Genomic DNA, 24,463 nt, shown 5'->3' with positions numbered 1-24,463 from the left:
CTGAATTTACAGCACTACTTTCTGACTTTTGGTGTCCTGCTGAGGACATCAAACTACTTGCCGCTAGATCTCACAACAGTCTCCTGATTTTATTAGTTAGAGTAAAAGAACCCAAAAACCTAAAACCTTCAATTATTTTCTTAATTTTCTTACAGAAGCTTAAAATCTTTTACATAAAAAAGCCATTCTACTACAAACTCACCATGCTCTTTTCTTGATTTTCTTAAAGAAGCTTAAAATCTTTTACACAAAAAAGCAATTTTATTACAAGCTCATCATGCTCAGCATATCACAATTCATTTGTAAAGACCTAGAGTGGTAATGTAGTCGTGCTTTGGAAGAAAAAGGAGCAATTACTTTCAGTGTGAAATTTAAATTCAGGTGCTTATTCCAAATTGACAGAGATTTAGATTAAAATGTCCTTAAAAGTACCAGCAAAAGTAGTACACTCATTTAAATTTGCATTTTCCATTTTGCTCCAAATCAGCGGGGCCTTTAAGTTCATGTAAAGTAGACTTTTTGAAGGACTAGATTAGATGTAGAAGTTAGGAATTCTCAATTGTCAACCTTATAAACATTGTTTTACAGATCATATGGTTTTAAAACACATGAAAGTTGTAGCTTTTTGTATCATTTATTGATTGATTTTGGAAGCTGACAACTGCAAACATTTGCAAAGAATCTTTTGTTTCCTTGTGTCTAGATCAATACACAAATTTGGTTTACATGTTAAAAACTGTGTAAAATAAACAGTCCCAAGCACATAGCTATGGTCATGATAAAGATCATCTCAGGGATATATTTTCTGCTGAATCATGGCTTATTTTTATTCCAAAAGCAGTTAGGAGGAATAGAAATTAACTACCCAAGGGAAAAAAAATCCAGACTATACATCCTTTCCTTTTTATGTAACTAGCACCTCACTAATCCCTTCAAATAAATTGATTTGAAATGCCTTGTGTTTTAACAGTACATAATTTCCTTACTTTCTTGAAATAATCAAGAAATCATTGTAAGTAGACTGCTAAATTTTGTGCCTTCATACTTGGGTGTGAAGGTGAGAATTTCTTGTGGTTTAATTGTTAAATCAATCAAATCTACAAATAAAAACACAGAACAAATAAATCATCGGTTCCTCTGATGGATGCCTTTATTCACGTTCAATGTAAAGCAATACCAGTAGAATGTAGAGCACCAATTACTGTAATACTTCAAAGTGCTTACACTTTCTGGATCATATAGACTGTTTTTCAGAGCTCACTTCAAATTATTTTTACAAAGCTTTGTTAGTCTCAAAAGGACAAATCATTGTCCTTTACATTCAAAATCTGGGTGATTCATCAAGACAATGAGCTGTTAAAATGAGGAGCCTTGTGTAATTAGTAAATTAGAATGACAGAAGAGCTGTTTTCATCATCCTAAATTGTTTTGTATTGTGCCACTGAAAAGAAGAACATCATGAAATCAATAGATTAGAATGGTGGAAAAGTTTTTCTCATCACCTGGCAAATGTCTTGTAAAGTCATGACCATTTAAGGGTCCCGGATAACAAAGTATGAAACTAAGAGTTGATGGACTGCTGTCCAAAAAAGTTTGAAAGCAAGCTAAGAGTCATTGTGCACATTGGTAACTAAAAACCTTAGAATGACAGGAATGGACAGCTGTCTTCCTTAACTGGCTAATTAATTGGATGCACTATTTGTTGTGCATTTTTAAAGATTGCAATTTAATTTAAAAAAAAGAAAACAGAACTTTTTATTGTGAACCCTTATTTTGTTTTGAAGGAAATTTTAAAGAGGAAGAAACATCAATGTAAGTCAGTAATTTCAAACTTAGGTTCTGAAACTGAAGCATTGATATCATTATGTGAATATGTTTCCAACTGGATTGCCTTTCAAATTTCAGGAACTGAAGAAACCCGATGTAAAATGTGTATGAGTTAGCTTGTCACATTTATTTATTTGTTTGTTTGTTTGTTTGTTTCTGTACATTTATATAGGAATGTTAATAGTGGATTGTAGTTTGTCTTTCAAGAAATATGACACATAAAATTAGAATTTTAATTATACAGAATTATCATTCAAAGAAATCATTAAAAATGGATTAGGTTAAACTTAATAGTAGTAAAAATAGGTCAAAAGATAATGATACAAAAATAAAAATTTTTATACTCCAAACTACCTACATTGTGTTGTATAACAGAAAACTTTAAAATCTCCGAATTTCAGGAAAAAAGAGTGTTGTCTTTAACTAAATGACAGTCTCAGCTGCAAAGAGTGTTTTGTCTGAAGCTACTTGGCTCCCAAATGTAACACAACTGTAGAAATCTAATGAGATTTCTATGAGACTTTTTCTTAAAGTAAAGAAAACACTTCAACTGAGCTGCCCTGCATTTAACCTACCATGAAAATAAATTAGCTGCCTGCAAAATATAGTTGAGTCATTGTCTCTTGCCTGGACAAAATTTGCACACCATTTAGGAATGCAAGACACAGTTACAGATAGATAACAAACTGTGATATGAGATATGATATGATATGATACAGTATTATATGATGCATAAATGACTATAGGGATAAAATGAAAACAATTTTCCAAACCATATGCTTGATAGGAATATGATGATATTTTACTTTCCCTTCAATACCAGAGTTTAAGTACAATGAAATAAAATTTGCTTTGACAATCACATCTTCATCTGTTACAAACAGCTTAGTGTAAATGTACCAAATGTTGGAAACTGTTTTTATTGTGCTGTTTTGCATCAAAATACAGTTTTGTTGTTGACAGCTTTATAATTTACAATTTGTATGCATTCAGGTACATCAACTGCTTTTATGCTTTTTTCTGTTTATGAAATTTTAAGATGATAACTGAATTGAAGAATAAAAGAAAGGTTGGAGTTTTTGGCAATAAAGCACTTACAGCATGGTAGATTGCATATATTTCCACTGTCACTTCCTTTTCTTAAACTACTAATTTTATTTGCAGTGGGCACGTCTATGAATTCAGAACCAAAACAAATACGTATTTATAACAATTTAAATCCATTGTACATAGATATATATATATATATGAATGCCCATCCATAAATCTATTAAAGCATTCAAGATGTGTTAAATTACATTTTAAGAGAACATCCTAGACAAGTTTGAAAAAGGGAAGAAGTACAAATACAGAAGAAATACTAGTAGTTTGCAGTGAGTTTCATCACAAACTGTGATAATGTTTTGCAAAAGAATTGTGACAAAGATTTTAATAATGTGTTTATGCCTGTTGTCCTTTAAGGATTGAATAGGAAAGAAATTACTGGTCTTAATTTAACTCACTGCTGACACTTGCAAAGATAAGATCGCTACAATGGTTACTGTACTGGATGAAGTAATCTCTTTCAGATTGAATATGCATACAAATAGGTCAGAAATCAGAAACAGAACCAAAATTTGTCTCAATAGCTGGAGAAGACCATGATCATTATTTAAGGAACAGACTTATATATTTCTTCTTGAAAATAGAAACACTTTGTCACAAGAAGTCACAGATGGCAAAAGCTTGCATTCCTTCCAAATGGTGACAATACAAAATTATATTAGAAAAATCTATGAGGGATTTACACATGAAGAGTTTCCAGCTGCAAAACCATTCTGGGGATTATCACTGTAGGCTTTTGCTGTCTTTATATACTCGTAAGTATCTGCCAGTGGCCATCTCAGATGTACTGAAGTGTATTTTTGTTCTGTAGCCCTTTTCTTCCTATCGGTTTTTCTTATGTACCAGCTTTCCTAAAATCATAAAAATCAATTTTTATTCCTTGTGACTACATGGATAAAATTTCTCACTCACTTTATATAGATAAACCACTGTCAGTAGATCCAGGAAAAAACCAAACATATCAAACATACTGGCGCTTTGAGGTTTGATGACAAAATCCACTGGCATCATACATTTTACTGTATTTGTACTGATTTAGTTAGTGAACATTTATTCTAAATGCAATTTAATTTAAAGATTTGATCAGTAATGACCAAGTTCTTTCCAGAAGATACAGGCCTGAAGGCTTGATAGGCAATTGTATTGTACAACATGGTAGTAGAAGTGGCAATGTTCAAACTTCATAGTATGGTATAAGACTCCTAATTTTAAAGCTAGCCAAGTACTCTGTGAAATCATCTGCCAGGCCAGGTAATACACAGACATCTGTCTTCTAAAATTTTGAGGCTGAAACCTAACCTCTTATATTCCATGGGCTAACTGTTTTCAGGAGATGGTGCTGTGACTTGAGGTTTAGTTGATGAGCTGAATACAGAAATAGGACTGAGAGTAGAAAGGCATTTAACACATGAAAGGAATTTGAGTTCTGGGAATTCTTCTTAGTCCTAAGGGAAGTAAGTCACTGTTCAGCTGTGTTAAGGATCTGGACTGGGTATGCAGCTTGGCTCTAGATTGAACAGTTGATGTTGACTGTAGCTACCTTCACTTGTTCATCTCCACCCATATCTGAAATTTTGTTTGCACAACATTTTCTTATGCCAAAACAGTTTTACGGAAGAAGTTTAAACTTGTAGTCATGGGAAGTTCAGGTGGCACAGAACTGTCATTCCAAGCTATTTCATAACCCACAGTTATCCATATAACCTGCCAGCTGCGTGAAAGGAACTGTAGAAGCAAAAAGAATGGATTTTCCAGAATATTGAGAAGCTGAGAGAGAACCAGATAATTTGGTCTCTGTTGTCACACAACAGCAGAGCCAGAACATGAATAGCAATTGGTTCATTTACAATGAATTCTGGTTTTCCTAACAGGGGAATTTCAGAGGGTAGAATGTGCCACTTCACGCCACCATCTGTCTGACCTGAGTGGAAAGCAGAGGTGAAAATGATAATCAGTTTATCTGGTTGGTCCCTGGCTTGTAAGGAAAACAACTTATTTTCCTGAGCTTACAAAGGAAACTCTTTTATAATAAATACAGCTTATGTTTAGATTAAGTTTCTGCATCCCTAGGTCCAAAAGAAAAGTAATTTTGAATAAAAATAATATCTTTATTTTTCACTAATAACTTATAATTTAAGAGGCCTGGCTTTTATCCAGTTTACAGGGGAAGACACTGCTTGCCACATAGAGGCAGGAAAAAACCAATTACATTCCCATTAATTATAGTAAGGATACATGTGCAGTAGTGGAGTCATGGTTCTCATATTTAAAAATACATAGTTTTGATAATTTAATTCAATATTTTTTCCGTATTGTGTGATAATGTGCAGTACTGCTCAGATTGACACCACATCCTCTTTATTCATTAATGTGTATTGACTTCTTTTGATCACAGTTGAAGGAGAGTAACTTTTCTTTCAAACACATCCATGTTGCGGCTCATCAGATTTGAAAGCTTAACTGACCTGCATTCCATAATGTTTTTGCCTCATGCTTGCTTGCTAGGTCAGCCTATCAGTCAGGTTGGAAGGAACCACAGTGGGTCACCTGCTCAAGCAGGGTCATCCTGGAGGACATGGCATGGGATTGCATCCATATGGTTCTTGAATATTTCCAGCGAGGGAGACTCCACAACCTTTCTGGACAGTCTGTTCCAGTGTGCAGTTACCTTTGTCTCTTGTGTTGTGATTCAGCTACTCTACCATCCTTTCTGGTCTGTTTGTCCTCTCAAGTGCTCTCTGTCCAGAACTGTCCTTGTCACTGTGAGCTGTAAATTGTCGCCCTCCATCTCAGTGCTTGATTCTGTTTCAGCATCCTCACAGTAAAAACCTGATCTAAATTTACCTTTTATTTTAAAACCATTGCCCCTTTTCCTTTTGCCACAGGCCCTGTTTAAAGTTTGTCCCCATCGTTCTTAAAAGCCCCCTTTAAGTATTGGAAGGTTTTCCTGAAGCCATCTGTACCCCAATCTGAACAAGCCCAGCTCTCTCCGTCTTTCCTCACGGAAGAGATTTTTCAGCCCTCTGGTCATTTTTGTGGCACTCCTCGAGATCTGCCCCAACAGGTTCATGTCTTTCCTCTGCTAAGGAGTCCAGAGCTGGACGTGGGTAAAGAACAGTTGTGAGTGTTTGTAAGTTTCATTGGAAGGCTGTCACAGCTTTTAATGGATGATATGTGTTCATATTTAGGATTTTTTTAATGAAAACAATTTAAAAAATTAAACTTCTGCTGTTAGCCACTTCTGTGATTTTTGAATTGGATAGTTTTCATATGATTTCATTTTTCTTATTTCAAGTATAGTGCTTCCAAACACAATAGCCAGTACTAGTAGCTTATCTATGTTTAACAAGGAAGTATTTTTGTTTATAAGGCACCTTTAGAGTATTGATTCACTGATGTAATTACTAGGCTAACACCTTCCCTGAAGTTTAGCCATATGATTTTTAAAAAATCCAAAAAATTACATTCCTTTTAAATTATGTAGTACAGTTCTGATAGTGCCTCCTCATCAGTCTTATGTTAGTGATGACTTTTTTCCCTAGGAGGTCAAAGTGTAACACATAATTAGTCTGTCATTTTTATGAGCCAGATACTACATGGTTCAAATCCTGTTAGTGAGTTTTCTTATTTTGTATTCCAGACTATTCATTCTGTTTTTAAAAATCCAGGTTTCCTAGAAATAGTGCAAATATACCATAAAATACACAGAGATAGGCCTAAATCAGTGACAGGCATAATTTTCTTTTTAAGTCTAAAAGTTTGTAATCCCTGTAATTCTCCCTTTGGATGAAAGTGTGGACTCCAGACATTTTAAAACTATTTGAAAACGCTTCTAGGACCAGCAAGAATGTGATCAAATAGAAAATGTGCTCAAAATAGGGAAGAGTTTAGAAGCTGATCACTTGGTGTGATTCTGCTGAACGTGAAGACTGTCTTGAAATACATCATCATCTCTGCATAAGCGTTGTAGCTGTGAGGAATAGCATGCTGTCCAGTGGGTGCAGTCATCCAGCATTAAGAAGTAAACTGTGCAGATTAACAAAAATAAAAAGATGGAATGGTATGTTGTCACATAGTTGTTTACATGTAGAAACAGGGAACACTAACTAAGTTCTAAAAATATACCAGCTGTATTTAAAAAATATACAGAATTTCATATGTGCATATTTGAGGTTGTAGTTACAGCTTGTTTAGTTGTAGCTAAACAGTGTTGAAAATAAGTTTGGTTGAAAGTAGTGTAACTGTTTCCTCCTCTTCTTAAGCCCTGGAAAGCGAGACAACACCAGGAACTATCCAGTAGAGGCTAAAATACCTAGAGAAGAAATTTTTGTTTCCAACACTGATAACATTTCCAACACTGATAAAGACAGTAATGAACTTACGAATGTGTTCTGTATTTTAAAAGGCATCTAGCTTGCTGCTAGTATTACAGCAAAGAAGTACACATTAGTAATTGCAGCTATGATCCACTTTCCTTTTTGCTTTTCTTCCAAAATTCCTCAAAAATTGAGTGTGTCGAAAGTGGTTTGAACTGGACATGGTATTTTAAATACTTTTTGACTGGCCATAGCAATTATTTCTGCCAGTGGAAAAAGTTGAATAGGAGAAGAAAGTAGAACTTTTCAGTTCGAGAATGCCAAGAAATGTGTTGCTTCTAGTAAACGACTGACTTGGTGTATATTATTGAAAATTGCTTTTCTGAGTTTCCTTGCTTGTAAAAATTCACTCCCAACCTCTTTGCTTTAGCATTTTGCATATAGAATTATAAAGTAGGTGTATGTACCATCAGTATTATAGAGGCACTTAGCACTGGGCAGATCCTCTGTTAGGAGTGCCAAGAATTTTCTTTCCTTTTCATCACTGTTTAGCACATAATTTCCCATGCACTTTCCAGCCCATACAAGGAGAATCAAGTCCCTTTAATTCTCCGTTTCTCCTTTTCCTCCTGATGAAACTCCTCATTGGGCTCTTGTTAAATCCCCACAGAAAGAAGGGTTCTGTATGCAAGACCCTGAGAGCAAAAGGCAAGAAGCAGAGGAATCAGATTTGTGTTCTTTCCCCTCGTCTCTACAGTACTTTTGGCAGACTAGTCTGTAGCTGTACACAAGACAGCTTAAACTACCCTGAGACAAGAACCTCTCGTACCTTCCATTGCCACATCAGTGAGGCTGGTCAGTCAATGCCATCTAAAGCAACACGGAAAACATTAGGAAAAAAGTGGCAGATGCTTTCCTTTCAAGGTTTTCAGAGAAAATATAATGTGTAGCCTGGCAAATGGCCTGCTAAAATAGCATATTCGATGTGTACAACAGATTAGGCCAGCTAGCTCTTGTTTTTTTTCAGAGGAGGATCTTTTTGCCTTGATACCACAGCTTTTTTGGTGGGAAAGATACTCCATAAAATCCAGATCCTGCAGGAACAGAGAAATAATTTTCCTGATGACGTTTTCAGTGAGCAATACAGACAGGCTGTCCTTTTGCTTTTGATTTTCTCCATTTGAAAATGTACTTTGATCTACTTTTGGTACTTTATTAAGTGCCTTTGAATAGAAATAGTAGCTTTTGGGTCAATGTGCCTAAAAAAAGTTACTGGTGGGGCTCCTCACAAATTGTATACCAAGCAGAGCCAGAACACCCTTCATTTCATCAAATCTAATGACATCTTTTCTGTGTTTCAGAATTAAAGTCGCTCAGCAATCAGTGAGCAAGTTAACTGCAGAGAAGAAAGTTGAAACGAAGAAAATCAATCCTACAGCTAGCCTGGTATGATCTGGTTTCAATATAACATTTGAAGGGGTTTTGTGACACCATTCTTGTCATTCAGAATACTGGCTGGTTTCTACTGTTGTTGTAGAGTGTAGTATTCTTAGTTTAAATGCAGCAGAGTGATTTTCTTCCCAAGGAGAAATGTTAAAGCTTATGCCCTATGGTAGTCTAACAGTTATGTTTAAAATTTAGTTCTGTTGTGCCTAAGCATGGTTCTGCTTTTTTAGATAACAAAAAGAGCTGCTTTTGTGGTTTCTTCTTCCCTTGTACTGTAGTCTCTTGTATTTTCTTCCATGCTTCAAAGTGCATTGAAGCACACTGCATATATTTGTCCAATGGCTGGAGTGTCTGTTTTTTTCAAAACCTTAAAAATCTTGTTTCTCTGTTGAATAGTGATAGAAGGGATTAAATCCCCATTTTATTCCTTGCTGTACACAAGTGTTTTTGATACAACACAGTAAGACGTCTAATAAATTGCGCTGTATATAAATCCTTTTTTTGTCTGTGTGCAAGGCACATAGGGTAGACCAGAATTTCTCAAACTCTACAAGGCAAGAGACTAAGGGAGGAAATGTACACGAGGAATCAGTCTATTATTTCCATTCCCAGCAGAGCATATCAGTTGCAGATCAGGCAGCAGAGATACGAATGACTACACTCATCTGCGAAGAGGTCATTAAGCAAGATCATCTAGATAATGCTAAATTAGAGCCTTTATGTCAGGAGAAACCATTCCAGACACAAGAAGGTATTAGAATCACATGAATTTGAAATGTATCTGGTTTTCTCTAGCTGCACTGGTCTTCACAGATGTGTGTTTTTAAAGGTACACAGTATTTGACAAGTATGTAGCTAAAGCAAGTTCAGCTTTTCCACAGTAAGTAATGAACTGGTTTTACACCTTCTTTGAGTGCTCCAAGCATTTTTTAATTAAAGAAAACAGTAACTGACTTGTTTCTCCGTATTCTAGACCAAATGTTCATGGCAACTTGAGAGGAGATGGAAAATTACAGACAAGAATTATAATAAAACTCTTCTTTTTTTTCTTTAACAGAAGGAAAGACTACGTCAGAAGGAAGCCAGTGTGACTGCCAACTGAAAGAAGAATGAAAACAATGGAGTGATTTCATACCTTGCATGATGCTTTACTACACCCGTGGCCCAAGAAGCACCTTATGTTAGATACTGAATTCTGCTTTGCTGATCTATCCCAGGGCAATCCATTAAAGACTTTTGAGTTCCTTCAGAGGGGTTTGTATGTATGGTCAATGGAGGGAATTCTAAGAAGGCTTTTACATGGGAAGTCAAAATTATTTTCTGTAACTCTTCCTTACATTGCTTAAAATGCATCTTGTTGTTAATGGTTAATTAAAATATTCTGTGCATAATGTATTAATATGGAAGAGCTAAAATGAGCATTTTGGATGCTGAGTTAAGTTATGACTAACAACCTGTAGGTTATTTACAGGGCTTTATGTAGATGAAAGCAAATATGCCATTCAGTTCACAAAGGTCTATTGCATCATGCTTTTTGTTACTTCAGCAGTAACTGAGGTAAAATTGACTGATTCTAAACAATTTTACAGTATCTAAGTATTGGATACATCTTTCTAAAACTGATTAAATGTAATTATAGATTCATGCTGTATTTTACTATAAATATTTTTATAGAAACTTCAGCTTATGCCATTCATTGAAATGGGAACAATATTTTGCACATAAAAAGAAATATTCAAATTCTTTAGTTTTATGATTGATGGCATAACTGATCTATTATTTTTATGGTTTTAATCTAATATTTCCTAAATTTTGAGCTTCAAAAGAAAAAATGATAAAATGTATATTTTTATTTCAGTATATATTGCAAATATCAATTCCATAAAGTGATGAGCTAATAGGTCATTATTCATTAAGATACAATAATATCTCTCCATGAAGTTACGCATTTGCCATGAAATATTTAACTTTTAATTCCATTGAAAGCTTGCTTTTAAACAGCAAATATCTCACTCTAAAATACATTATGCAGCCTGCTCTTGTCCCCCTATATTTGTATGAAGAATGTGTCCAGCATACCTATATATTTATATACATATATACTTATATATATATACATAATATAATAAGTAAAACTTGAGAAAGAAATAACAGGGTCTTACTGTCCTCCTGTAACATTATAACCATTGCCATAAAGTAGCAGAGCCTGAAAATAACCCTGCTGAATATCTACCATTACTTGAAGATTTTTACTGCATTTTAAGGATTTGGATTCTCAGGAGGAGAAATCTTGAAGCAAAAGTTAATTTAAGGTAAAACAGAGAAGTGATTCTGCTTGCTGTCCACAAGAGAGAAACTGACTTTATGATAATGGTGTATGAAGTTGGTTACAAAGAGAAATTAGGTGAAGCAAAAAGGTGCAAAAAGCTATTAGGGGAAAACCATTAGGCCTTTTCTTTGAAACAGGAAGGAATATACATGAGACAGACATCAGTTATCGTACAGCAAATTTGATGGAGAGACTGAGATGAAACCTAGGCAAAGTAATCCCTAGCAGTGTACATTTATATTAAGGAAAATAGCAGTTGTGGAGACCTATTCATAAATTAACTTGAGATTTCACTGCAGGTTTCTTAAATTAGTATCTCTCTCATTCCTGGATAAATAAAAACAAAGGACTCAAGATTCTCTTGTAGGTTTGGGAGTTCCTACCTGCTTCAGGTACACTCAAGATGTGTAAGACTCTTATGATTCTTATGAAAGCAGTCAATATTGTGCCAGCAAAAATAATTTGATTTGTAGTTTGACTAGTCCCATTGCAGAGAAAAAAAATTCCAAAGATTTAAGTAGTCTGTCTTCCACTAACTAGGTGAAGTACATTTCTTTCAAATACTATTAGTGATAAACGAGAGGAGCAATAATGCCTTTAAAAGCCAAAGAACAATAGCAAGCAAGGCAATTCTGATGAGTGTTTAAGCAAACAGTGTTTATTTTTGATATAGTTTTCTATCTATCATGAAGATAGTGTATATTGCCATTTGACTTGACTGAGGATCTTTCAATGAAGTGTTTTACTTGAAGTATCATTCAACAAGAGCAGCACTGTTTGTGAAAAAGGATGGTCTTGAAAATTCCTATTACAAGTATATTGTGGAAAAAAGGTTTTAACTTATTGAGATATCCTGTTTCAAAATTTCTAAATGTGAATTTTCATTTTTCAGTTCAAATTGACTTCATTTTAAAATGTTGAAAAATGTATATAAAAAGGGATTAAAATTAAAATTATTCATTTAAAGCATTCCTTGATCAGATTTATAATTCTTTTTTCAGATTATCAATTTGCGTAGGTTTTGCGAATTAAGGCTATTTTTTAGAAGATTCAAAACTTATATAGCACAGGACCTTGTTTCTTCGTAATTTTCAATTTTATTGATTTTCCTCTCGTCAGAGTTTCTGATTCCAGCTTCACCCATGACTTAAATCCTTTACTGCTAGTTAAACTATTTTTAAATCAATAGAAGAATACACCTAGACTGTTTGACTCATTCTCTTAAGACTTTAAGACTCCTGGATGGAATTCATTAGCTAAATATCACACTTACCCCCCTTAGTGATACCCACAAGGGTCTTCAGACAATGATTGAAGCCACAATGGTATATCTGCTGGCTTGAACTAAAATTTTGTATTGGAGAGGAGATATTTACAGATATATATACATAACCTGTTTATTTATGAAATCTGTAGATGCTCCAGGCATAACAAATATGCTTCAACCAGCGTTCATCTTGGGGTCACCAAGTGTCACCAAACGTTATGTTTTAAGCTTTAAGCTTTAGTTTGATGCCTCACTTTACCTTGAGCTTCCTAGTTTGGGGAGAATAAAAGGAGAGAAGGAGAAAAGAAAGAAACTATAAAGATGGAATGGAACAGAAGTCTCTGGTACATGCCTAAATTGCTGTCAAGGAAGTAAAAGTAAAGAGTGGACTCAAGCCAAGCAGCAATAGCTAGACAGGTACAATCTTCTGGTCTATGTAACTTAAAATACCTCAACACTTCACAGAAGTCTCTTCTGTGACCATGAAGTAGATGTAGCTTAAGAGGGGGAATTCTGTTTTGTTTTCATTTCTTCTGTTACTGCCAAGCTTCTCAAAGACTGCAAAGCAAAGCACTATTAAAACCCATGTTACTCATTAGGTGCTTATTACCCACAAAAATAATATACAGTACTGATTTATAAATCGAATTATTAGGAAGAATTCTGTCTAGGTGAGTAGATAATAATCTGCTAAGTGCCCTTTACATTATTTACAACACTACCACTTGCTAGTTTTAAAATGGAAGACCTTTTAGTGTCTTTGAGATCTTACAATAGAAACTATTTTTTCATTATGATTTTACTAAACTTTGAAAACTACCCAGGTGTTTTGCCATGACTAACCCATGCAATTGTTTTGCCTTGTGTTTTATCATAGGGTTGTAAATGTATAGATTGAATTTTAGACTTTTATATTTAACTTGGAATTTTTTGCATTAAAACAGAAACTGTGATCTTCAGTTTTTATATATATAGAAATTTAAAGTAGAATAGGTGGAATATTCAGTAAGCAGAGATAAAAATAACTGAGGATCTTAAACACTTGTAGGAAGGATACGTTTTTTGTAAGATTTCAACCTTTCTGAATTGGCTGAGGATATCTCCTCCAACCAGATATAAACAGCCAGGGTATCTCTGACCAGTCTGGCTTTTTTTCTGCATGAAACATGAATAAAGTATTTTGTTTTCCATGTGGTGGAGAGGGTTCTTATTACCCTTATTTTCCAGTAAATTGACAGCAGTTCTTTTCTTAGATCTGAATATCTTTCCCAGCTGAACATGGGGCAGTGGAAGACTGTGTAACACTTATTTAGTAATACTATTTCTTCATTGCTTCAATTCACTATCTTAAAAATGGGTGCCTTAATCTTGTGTGAATGTGGAATATCAGAAACAATGTATAACTTAGAAATATTCATCTCCTCCATCTGTGTTTAGGCACCCATCTGAGCATGCAATTTCAGAAAATCATGTTCACCTAGTTTTTGCCCCTTCTTGGCCTTGTCTCAGTCTTGTTCAATATTGTTGTGGATCTTGCTTTTCTTTTTTTTTTTTTTTTTTTTATTTTTTTTTTTTTTTTTTTTAATTTTTCTTCCTTTAACACTTTTGGAATTTATTAATGCCAGTTAGAGAATTTCAGGATTTCCAGTCTGAAGAGTTCTCTTTGGCATTCTTCATTTGAAGGTAAGCCTATGTATTTGCATATAAATATAAAGAAAATTAAAAAAGAAAGTTAACTTGATTATAGTCAATAAGTTACTTCAAAGAGAGAAAAATACCAGGAACTACATGTTTCGTTGCACCAACAAGGAAAAATATAACAAAACAGTATAAAAATCAGATAAAATTAGCAATGAACTATTAGTATTGAGGCTGATAACCACTGGAAGAAGTTAGCAAAGATAGCTGTGGTTTCTCCATTTTCTGATGTTTCCAAATCAGGATGGAACATTTTTCTGAAAGGTCTGTGTAGTCGAATATAGCTTATTTGGCTCAAGTGTAGCCAAGTTGCATCCCCTATCCATTGATTCACCTGTTCCAATAGTTCCTCTAGACAGAAAAACGTAATAATAAGTATGTAAAAGACTTAATAAAGTATTTTTCCTATCAGTAATGAAATATTCTTATCTAAGATGAAAGAGCTCTGTGTTGTGATTTTGAAATTAAAATACTGCACATAGTGTGGTGTAGAACAACATAATGCAGGAAACCACTGTCAAATTATAAATATTTATGTTACAAGTTATTAATAATTAACATTTGTTGGAGGCATCTTACAGTATTAACAAGACAGCAGACTTGTTTGCTCTGAAATTCAACACCGTTTTGGAGATTCCCAAGCTAGGTCTGAGAAAACTGGCATTTTGGATTCCACAGTGACAAATTCCAGAATCATAGAAACCCTAGTTCCTTAGTAGTCAAAGGTTTGAGCATATGCAAGAGACTTTACCTTGGGTACAGTTAGCGTGGTGCCAGATTTAAATAAGTGTCTCTCCTGTTAGTGAATTATTAGATATGACCTGCTGATACCATTACCAAAGATTTCCACTGCTCAGTAAGGTTTAAACCGTAAGAATTTTATCCAACTATTTTAGAGATCTAAAGTTCAGAAGTTGTGCAAGCAAAACTGGTAGAACTCTTCAAAAATACTTGGGTTTGCAAGTTTTTTTCAAAATGCCTGCAAGATCTTTCTCTTGTGGTTTTTTTTAAACAACTTTCTCAATCTAAAAATATTTTTTTAACAACGTTACTAAAATTGATTCTTTTCCACTTGTTGAAAATGTGGTACACCTAAACAATACTATCTTACAAAATTTTGCAAGCTTCAACTGGATTGAAATGATTTTGATATGATACCTCATAGAATTCAAGCTTTTAAATTAGGACCTGTTAGTGAAATTTAGGCACTGTATATAAGAGAATATATGTTTTAAGCAGCAATGAAGTAAAAATGCTGAAGAGTGACAGAGTGCTCCACCTTCCTGGGAGGACATTATCAAGTGACATAACCTTTGCCTAGTGTGGAACAGCATTGCATTTCCTGTGATTTCCTTCTACCAGGTGTCATCTCAGACTAAATTAAAGGCTGCACTTTCTTTTTTTTTATTAGATATTTCTGGTTAATTTCATTTCATACTATTTCACCTCAATTTCACCTTCAACAAGCTAATACTGAGTTAATAAGAAGCCTTTTTATAGAGGCTGATAGTGCTTATGTATGCATGCAGTTTTACTTACGTATGTATTCCTCTGGCCCACACAGTAAAAAATATCCATAGAGAACACCGTGGGGTCATGGGACTGGATAAAATCTTTTAGAATCCTGTTAGGAAAACTGTACTGAACTCTCCCAGTCTGGGACATGATTTCTTTTCTGTGGTAGGATCTGCCTGCAAAAGTTTTGGAGTTCTTTTGGAGGAAGGAGAAGGCTGTTGGCATGGCATCCTTGCTTTAGCCATCAATTTCTAACAGTATGTTTTTCAGGACTTAACACTGCAGAATTCCCTGAGCACAGATTGCCCTGGGGGACTCCTGGAAGGGAGGCTGGAAAATAATGTCAATGGTTGATTTTCAAAAGGGAAAGAGATCATATCCGTATTTCCAGATTAAGTTCAAAGCTAGCAGCTAAAAGCTAAAAGCTAGCAAAAATTTTGTAGAGTTGTATGTATCTACTCATTAGGTTCTACAGATTTCAGAAATGCTGCATTCATGTATGTGAACATCATTCTGTGCCTATTACTGATCATATGATTACTTGATATGAGCAGAATCCCTTATATATTCTCTTTTATTTTGCTGTGACCAGTAAAGTATTGACTACAAAAACCACTGAAAGAGCAATCCATCATCAGAGTCCTGACAGACAGCTGTGTTTGAGGTTTCCCACTGTTGTCCTAGCAGGAACATTCATATTTTCCTAGAGATGAGTTTAGCTGCCATGAGATCTGCCCTCTCAGCCTCTCTTAATCATAAACTAGTACTTGTGTCATAGGGCCTGATAAAATTCTGTCGTCACTGATAACTATAGTCTTCACTGCAATTAGAAGTTAACTGGGGCACAAAATAATACTAAAAATGTCAGGATGTTTTTGTGATAGACATTAAACTGTAATGTATTTGGTAATCTCAAAGACCTGAAGAGTACTGACAGACTGAGATTCATGTCCTGTATTGGTACCGACACATGGCATCCTCATAGGAGAAGTTCAAGTGACTTTAGAAAAAGGACCTGTAATATCTGTTCACTGGTTGATAATGTTCCTTTAATTTTTTTTAATCTTCCACAAGATGATTTTTCAATCTCTGAATTATGCATTTGAGTACTTTAAATGGTATGTTTTCTCTCTGACTTCTCCCAGAGGGACCAAGCTTGTAGTTCAGTACTTCTACTTTCTCATTTGGCGTGCTGTAAATACATTCCATTGTCGTCGAACAAATGATCATCCTGAGCAGCTATCCACAAACAATATGTTACAGAAATTGCAGAAACTGGGTAGCAATCTATGGCTATAGCACTGTTTCCTACAGCTTGCAGCACCAATAGTCAGCAAATTAACATAGATACTGTATAGCACCTGATACTTCTTAGTTGTAGTTTTAGGGATGTATTGCCATTAGCAGCTAATCACTATAAACTGGATAAAAGCCATGTTCTTCTTCTTATAATTCTTCTTTTCTATCAGGGTGATTTTTTGTGCTGTGGGTATCTTCTAGATTTTACATGGGAGGATACCATTTTGTAATTAATCAAAACAGAATAAGCTCACAGTTCTATTCTAGATTTCTTTTGTATCTGACAGGAAGATGAATAAGTAAAACTGATTTTATTCCACATAAAAACAACACTTTTTTCTCATTCTACTAATTTATTTCTTTTGTGTTACAGTCCAGTGTGTTTTAGAAGGGATGTAAAGACATTAGGAGGTTCAAGTATTACCATTCCTTAAAGATTCCCTGTAAAGTTCAAATTCAGCAAACTGGCATGGAGAACTCCTCTCCTATCACCATTTTTCCTCACCAGGTTATGTAATTCCTCAATCTTCCTCTTTTATTCAAAGTAAAGTCATGTGGTTACCGAATGTCTGGTTGCTAAATGTCTAAGAAAAAGATCACTTATTGGGTGAGAAGAAGTCAATTAACCTCCAAACCAAAATAAAGACCAGTATGGCTTTATCACACACAAGCTGAACCTTTGTAATTCACCTGAGTTGAACACGATGGCATTTCATAGAGTTAAATAATTGATACAGTGTTTTCATGCATTTCTGTTACGTAGCATTTTACACGCAGGAAGCCCATCTCTCCAAGTAGTCAGAGACAGAACTTGTGCATTTAGTTACATAATCGACTTCTGCTTCATGGAAGACCAGATGTGTGATAGGGGAGATGCATCTGAGCGTTTTGGCATTGTGTTTTACACATATTTTCCATTATTTATGCAGGGGCCAAGTAAAAATACTCAGAAACATAGCTAGAATGCAAATGTTGCAATGCCATTGAAACAACAGTATTAAACCTCACTATATCTTCCTTTTGGATTTGCTTTTGAAGAAGTCCATCCTCATGTAACTTCCTATTAAAGTGTTCTTTTGGGTTTGTTTGGACTCTGTTTAATTAAAAGATGATACTGTATCAGACAGTCAAGCCGCCTTGTCTTGGACGAGCTTCTAAGGGGGCCTGAGTGCTACAATAGTCAAGTGAAATAATCTCATGCACACTCACACAAGTGAGTGTGCATGCTCATCAGGCATGTAGACTGAACAACACACTTTCATCTCCATATAGCTCAGAAAAGGGAGAGACTTGAGAAGGAAATTTAACAGATTTTTAGGTGTCAAGTTCAGAAAAGCTATGTCAAATTAAATGTGCTTGTCATATTGCATCAGTTTTGACACCAGTGATACCTGTTGCAAAGGAAGACTCATGCTCCATGGCAGATGGGACTGGATAAGAACTCTGCACAGAGAGTTGATAAAAGCACTGTTTCTTGTAGGTGCTTTCAGCAAAGCTGTGAATGCCCAGATGATAACTGACTATATGTTCCCCAGAAATAACAGAACCATATATTTTAAGAAATATATATGTATAATGACACTATTTTTGGTGGGGGGTATATCAGCCTCAAGAACAAAAGTGGGCCCTGCCATTGTACTTAGCTGTTGCTCTCTGCACTAAAAGCCTTGCCATATTCAGAACTAACAGGAGGCAAAAATGGAGAAATAATATTATGTGAAAAATCAAGACTTGACCACTGGAAAGTGTTTTTAGTAGGACTGTAGTATGATTTTCAGCCTTCATTTAACTCTTTTTTTTTTTTTCCAATAATTTTGAGTTAAATATTTGCGCTGTTGAACATTATTATTGTTGGTACTCTTCCCTCTCTTCTCTCCATATGACTCAAAATCATCAAAAGAGAGGCTTCTTTGGCTGCCTAACTTCTCTTTGAAGATGTAGCAAAATGGTAAATTCTCTTGCAATGCTGTTAATGTTCTATGTGTACCTAGCAAGTTTCACAGACATAACAGCATTTAAGTCTCTGATGTCCATATGGGATTTGCTTTAATAAAATCATAGCTTTGCTTGAATGTTTGCAAATACACTCAGTGATTATATATTTGCTGCCCTTTGAATTTAAATCAACTTTGCATTTATGAATCTACAATATGTAAAGCAAAAGTAATGGAATATTAATACGGTTTAGATGTTTTTTGGTTTTCAGGAATTAAACTCCTTTGAGTAGTTCTTGATTAAGTATCTTATAAATGTCTTAAAAGAATAAGCTAAATAGATTCAGGTGCTTTTTTCCCCCCTCCACCTTGTAATTATGTGTGTGTGTGTGTGTGTGTGTTTCTACTGTGTATCTGAAAGTATAATTTTCTCAAAACCAAGATGTGCTATGATTGACTTTGTAAAAGTTACTGTAGTGGGATGGAGTATTTATTTTTAAACTAAATCCTTAAGGAGACGTTGACTGTAAATAAAAGACTATATTTTCCTCCTCAGTATTTTTGATAATTTTTTCAATTGTCTTTTTTGTATGGAAAATATATTACTGGGATACTGTAGGTTTCTCTGTTTGAAAAATTCTGTCTAAATAACTTCTCTTATTTACACTGCTTTACTGATACAGTTAATATCCCAGGTTCATTGTGGTCATTAGAAAAGACAGTATTTCTCAGATCTGCAAGGAATTTGAATATCTACCTTACTGATGTCAATTTCTTGAAGGTATTTTGGGCGGGGGGGGTTGCAGCTGTAACAATTTGCACACGTCTGAAGATGTAGATTTCCTTTAGGTCTCATCCCACTTTTGGCTACTTGTCTCATTTCCAGATGTCTAATATTGAAAAGCTTTTCAGTAACTCAGACCATACTGCCCACAAAATCATAACAAAATAGTATCTCAGAGGTTTGTATCATCCATGTCTTCAGACATTAATATTTGTATTCTGTTTTCTAGGGAAAGAAAAAACTATAAATTGAATTTTAACTTTGTCTATATTTTACTGTTACTTGTATAACTATATTGATAGTGTAGGAAACCTTATTATCATTAGTGTATACTTCTCCAGTTTTCCTATAGTCAGAATAGAAAACAATTACAATTTAAGTAGAAAATTATGCTGTGATTTCATTCCGCAACTGACCTTTTTTGGGGAGTACAGAAACTGGAAGCCTCTTCACTGGGATACTCAGTAACTCTTCAAAGACAGATATATTTTAGGCAGTTTTGAGGGGGAATTTAGCATCACACATCACATAAATTTAAAACCAGAAGACTGTGCTTTGGTTTTAGATGTTTCTGGAAACATTATTAATGTAATTCTTTGAAAATCCTTATCCTTAGCCAAACAGAGGTTGGAGTGATCATGTCAAAAGAGAGTAAGAGCAACTGTATTCTGTGAAGGACCTTGAAAATCACAGGTTAAAACAGGTTAAAAGAGGAAGTGGAGAAACTCAGCAAATCTACAGCAGCATGATCTATGGATTTTGGGTTGAAAAGCTGCATTTCTCATCATAGAAAGACTGGAGAAGACAAGAGTCTAAGCAAGGATTTCAGCCACATAGATGAACTGAAGATAAATTGACAGATAAAAATAATCACCAAGGTGCAGACATTAACCAAATATGAAGAACTGTTTGCAATCAATTTTCTGTAGAAGGGGACGCGTAAGAACTGGGACCAACCTGGTCTAGTGGAAGGTGTCCCTGCCCATGGCAGGGGGGCTGGAATGAAATCATCTTTAAGGTCCCTTCCAACCCAAGCCATTCTGGGAGTCCATAAAGACATACTAGATGTCACAATGATGAGCATGTTAGAAGTATCTACATAGGTACTGAACAGTTAAACAAGTATGTAATTAGTTACATCATCTTAATTAAAAGTAGCTGAGCAAAGCAATCCAGCTTCTAGACAGTTGCTCTCTGTTCCTTCTCATATTATTTACTTAGTTTCATAGTCCTCTAAGACAAAAAAAAAAAAAAAAAAAAAAAAATGGTGTGCTACTGAAAAGATGGACTTTATAAAAGCACTTTTGCTTGGAATCCTAATATGCCAAGATGCCAGATGACAGATGGTTTATTCACATTAACAACTAATTTAGTTCATTAAGAACCTGAATTTGACCCTTGGGTCCAAAAGGAGTGATGGAGCCCAAAGTTCTTGAACTTTCTTTATGCTCCTTTGAATGCAGGACTTTTTTAGCAACATACAATATCTAGCCAAAGAGCAGTATTTGCCATAGAGCTGTGCCTGTGTTATTCTGAGAGAAAAATACGACATGCAGGGAAAAAAACCATCAGATAAAGTGAATTTATTTCCAAGAATAATAACATACATGTTGAACAGAAGTCCAAATTTGTAAGACCAATCCTGAAGGTCTAAAATAAATGCTACTCTTCTGAGCATACAAAGTTCTCATCAAACATAAATCTTATTTTCTATGCTGCACAATTCTTTATTATTTGTTAATGTATTTCAGCTCTGGGGCTATTGAAAATGTTACTTCATAAATACAGAATTAATTTGTGATATACTGATTTAAAATATTCTAAAGCAAATTTCTGCCTCTAATTAATAGGCAGATTTGATCTATACAATTAAATAATTTCAGAGATGCATAGTTTCATGTCTGTAAGTATCACAGACATTTATCCAGGGGTTAAATCTGGAAATAAAAGCGGGCATTTTTAAGTTACTTTATATAAATATGCAGATACATATATATGCATATGTATATTTTTTAAAATATGTATACATACATACCTCTAATAGAAGCTATTCTATTGATATGACAAAAGAAATTGATTCTGTTGTAGATCTAATATCTGTATGTCAGCAATATATAATGAAATTTTCATACATCTGTTGTTCAGGAAAGGACAGTTAGTGCAAAATCAACAGTAAAAGCTGGATAACTGTAGTTATTGAAATAATTTAAAAGCAAATGAGCATTTGAGATGTGTTTGCCAGAAGACTTAAAGCAGACTGGGGATTTCTATGTGTAACCTCTTTCATGAGACAAATCCCAAGGTCCTTTACTAAATAATGAAATTAGCAATGCAAATATTGATGAATACACTAGGTCAAACAAAGCAGTCCTTGCTTTGAGAGTGCTACTACCGTGAGTCAACAAACCAAGCGATTCCAGATGCAAAAAAAGTGCAAGCCCTAAAGCCAGCCAAATGGGAGACCTGGTTTTAAAGGCATGCTAGGTTTTTGGGAAGGATCAAAAAATGTTCAAAACAGTTTGCAAGTCTTGGTTTTGCTTTCTATATAATTGTTACATTTCATTGTGTCTGTTTGCTGTAGGGCTTTTTGCTTCTTACAGACAATCTTTGACACACTCATTAATGTGCCATTCTTTCCTGTAAGATGGTGGATGAACAGGTGTTTGGGCTTCAGAAGTTCCTGGGTTGCATATAGGTCATTTATTATATGGACTGGTGCTTGAAGAAATGATGTTCTTATACAGGCAATTCCCAGACACTTGGAAAAAGTTTGGGGTTTTCAAGTTTGGTCTTACAGTACTGTTTTATCTACCCCTGAAAAGAGAAACTAAAGCTCCACAGATCACAGCTGAAGACAGGCTCAAAAGAAATGAGTGGTGATTTAACTTTTACAACTTATTCTTTCTGAGTGAAACTTGTTTAGGCATGCTGGGCCTTCATGAAAACCCTCTGCAGCTTCTTAAAAAGAATGTGAGGGGTGAGTGAGGAATAATATTTTCAGTCACAGTGTGTTATAAGACTTCTAAGACTTCTTTCTTTTTTTTCCTTTTGCATTGTTTCCTCTTTGTAAATTTTTCTTCCTCTTTCTCCCTCCCTGGTTAAGAAACCATTGCTAGATTCATGTGCATTTATCCAGCTCCAATATTTGTTCATTACTAATAATAAGATTTATTCAAACTGCAAATTCCAAGACTGAAATGTTTAAGCCATTTGAAATTGCTCCAGAAATTGATCTCTAAATTTCTCAGCCAGATTTTTGGTCATACTTGTAAGTATTTTTGTTAGTACTTACAAGTTTTCATTTCAGATTCAATTAGTCACAGAGTCAGGCACAAAACTCCACCATATGATTCATAACTAATCAAGATAGTGTAAATCAACCACTGAGAATTCCACAAATATATAAGTAGCTGAGCAGTAAAACTTGAAATCAGCTTGTTACAAAAAGCTTAACCCACAAATGGCCATAAATTGAGCTCCAAAGGACCATGTGTGTGAGTCAAGGGAAACGTTTTTAAATTTTGTGGTCTATATTTTTTATCTTTTGCTTCTCTTATTATGCTCAAAAATGAAAACACTGTGATGCTTTAAAGTTTTCTTTGCATATCTCCCTTGCAGCATCTGTAGCAGTATTTGGGGCTGTTGATTGACTCTGAATCACACAAGTGTGTTATGCCCCTTTGTTTTTTACTTTGAGAATCTTTGATTTCCATTGAAGTGTTGATGAAGGCTGACAGTGCTCATTTTATATGTGATTCAGAGCAGCCGTAGCCATTCCTGTCTTTGAGAAATGCAGTGGTGCAATGCAAATGTTCTGAAAAGGCTATGCATTCAAGATAGGGTCTTAATTATAGGTCACGTTGCTACCCGTAGGGTCTGAAGTTCAGTGATATTAAAGATTTGAAAGATATTTAAATAGAATTTTAAAGGAAAGCACAATGTGCAATGTATTCTCTGATTACAAAAATTATTTCCTAAGAATGAGTAAGAGACGAGCCCAAGGCCAGAATTTTGTCCTCTCTTCCAGATTTAAAGTCATCATCAGAAAGTCTCACACAATGGTCTTCCCCACCACACCCCTTGGATGTGGTGGGGTGCATTCCAGCACTCCAAAATGGTGATGCAGATCCAAGATGGGTTTCTGAGACAGCTTCATGCACACACTTCTGAAGTTGTCTTTATTGCTTACATACAATAGTGTCTTTTTGGAGGTTTTCACAATATGACATTGCCACAGAAAGCAAGCTTTGGGACCATATGCTATGTCCCCACAACAAAAACACCTTGAGATCTTAAAAGAAGTTTGCCATCTCTTCTGGTCTTAAGTGTCTTCTAAAATATCAAACCAAGTCGACCTGCAAGCCTGTTGTGAAACTATGACATTAATAAAAAACACGAAAGGAAAACAGTTTCTGAGTTTACATTCTTAAAAAGAGAACAAGTTGCATATGAATCTAAAGATCCTAGTCAAAGTTGGGGAGCTGATTGGGATATTTTCCAAAAGTAAGAATCAGTGTAAACTTGGATCACATTGAGAAGCAAGTGTGTTCTTTTCCTTGAAACAGCATTAAACAGTTGAGAATCAGTTACCTTATCTTATTCAGCAGAGCTTTTGAAAGAACAGGGGTGAAGACAATATTAATTTTTAAGTAATGTGAGCACAAGAAATCTGATGCCAAACTGCCCTTTACGGGATTGTTTTGAGCTAATTCCCAAGGCATCTTTCTGAAAATGTATCCTTTGGGCTAAAAAAACAAGAAGGCAAAACCCACTCTCTTGGACCCTACTGTTTTAGTTCCCTGTATGAATCTTCTGGTTTGATTTAGGCATGTGCTGCTCTGTTCCCATGTGCATTGTTGTTGTAGTATTTACTTTGGAAGGAAAAGTGAGTATACGGTTCACGCCTTAACCTTGTCAAGCTTTCCCCTTACCAACTTGAACTGA

At 34.9% G+C, this 24,463-nt stretch overlaps 1 protein-coding gene across 6 annotated transcripts in view; it reads left to right on the top strand.

The window, feature by feature from the left end:
- FMN1 (formin 1) overlaps positions 1-19,290 on the top strand; it is a 188,647-nt gene extending 169,357 nt beyond the window's left edge. For all 6 annotated transcript variants that reach the window (XM_032110983.1, XM_032110984.1, XM_032110982.1 and 3 more), the window contains 2 exons: positions 8,609-8,693; positions 9,751-19,290. In XM_032110983.1, coding sequence (XP_031966874.1) covers positions 8,609-8,693; positions 9,751-9,795 — 130 coding nt within the window. In that variant the 3' untranslated portion in view covers positions 9,796-19,290. The remainder of the gene's footprint in view (positions 1-8,608; positions 8,694-9,750) is intronic.
- Positions 19,291-24,463: the final 5,173 nt, after the last annotated feature.

The sequence above is a fragment of the Corvus moneduloides genome, chromosome 6 (genome assembly GCF_009650955.1).
Source record: "Corvus moneduloides isolate bCorMon1 chromosome 6, bCorMon1.pri, whole genome shotgun sequence".
Lineage (NCBI taxonomy): Eukaryota > Metazoa > Chordata > Aves > Passeriformes > Corvidae > Corvus > Corvus moneduloides.
Note: the sequence above shows the minus strand (reverse complement) of the source record. Positions and strands in the feature narration are given on the sequence as shown.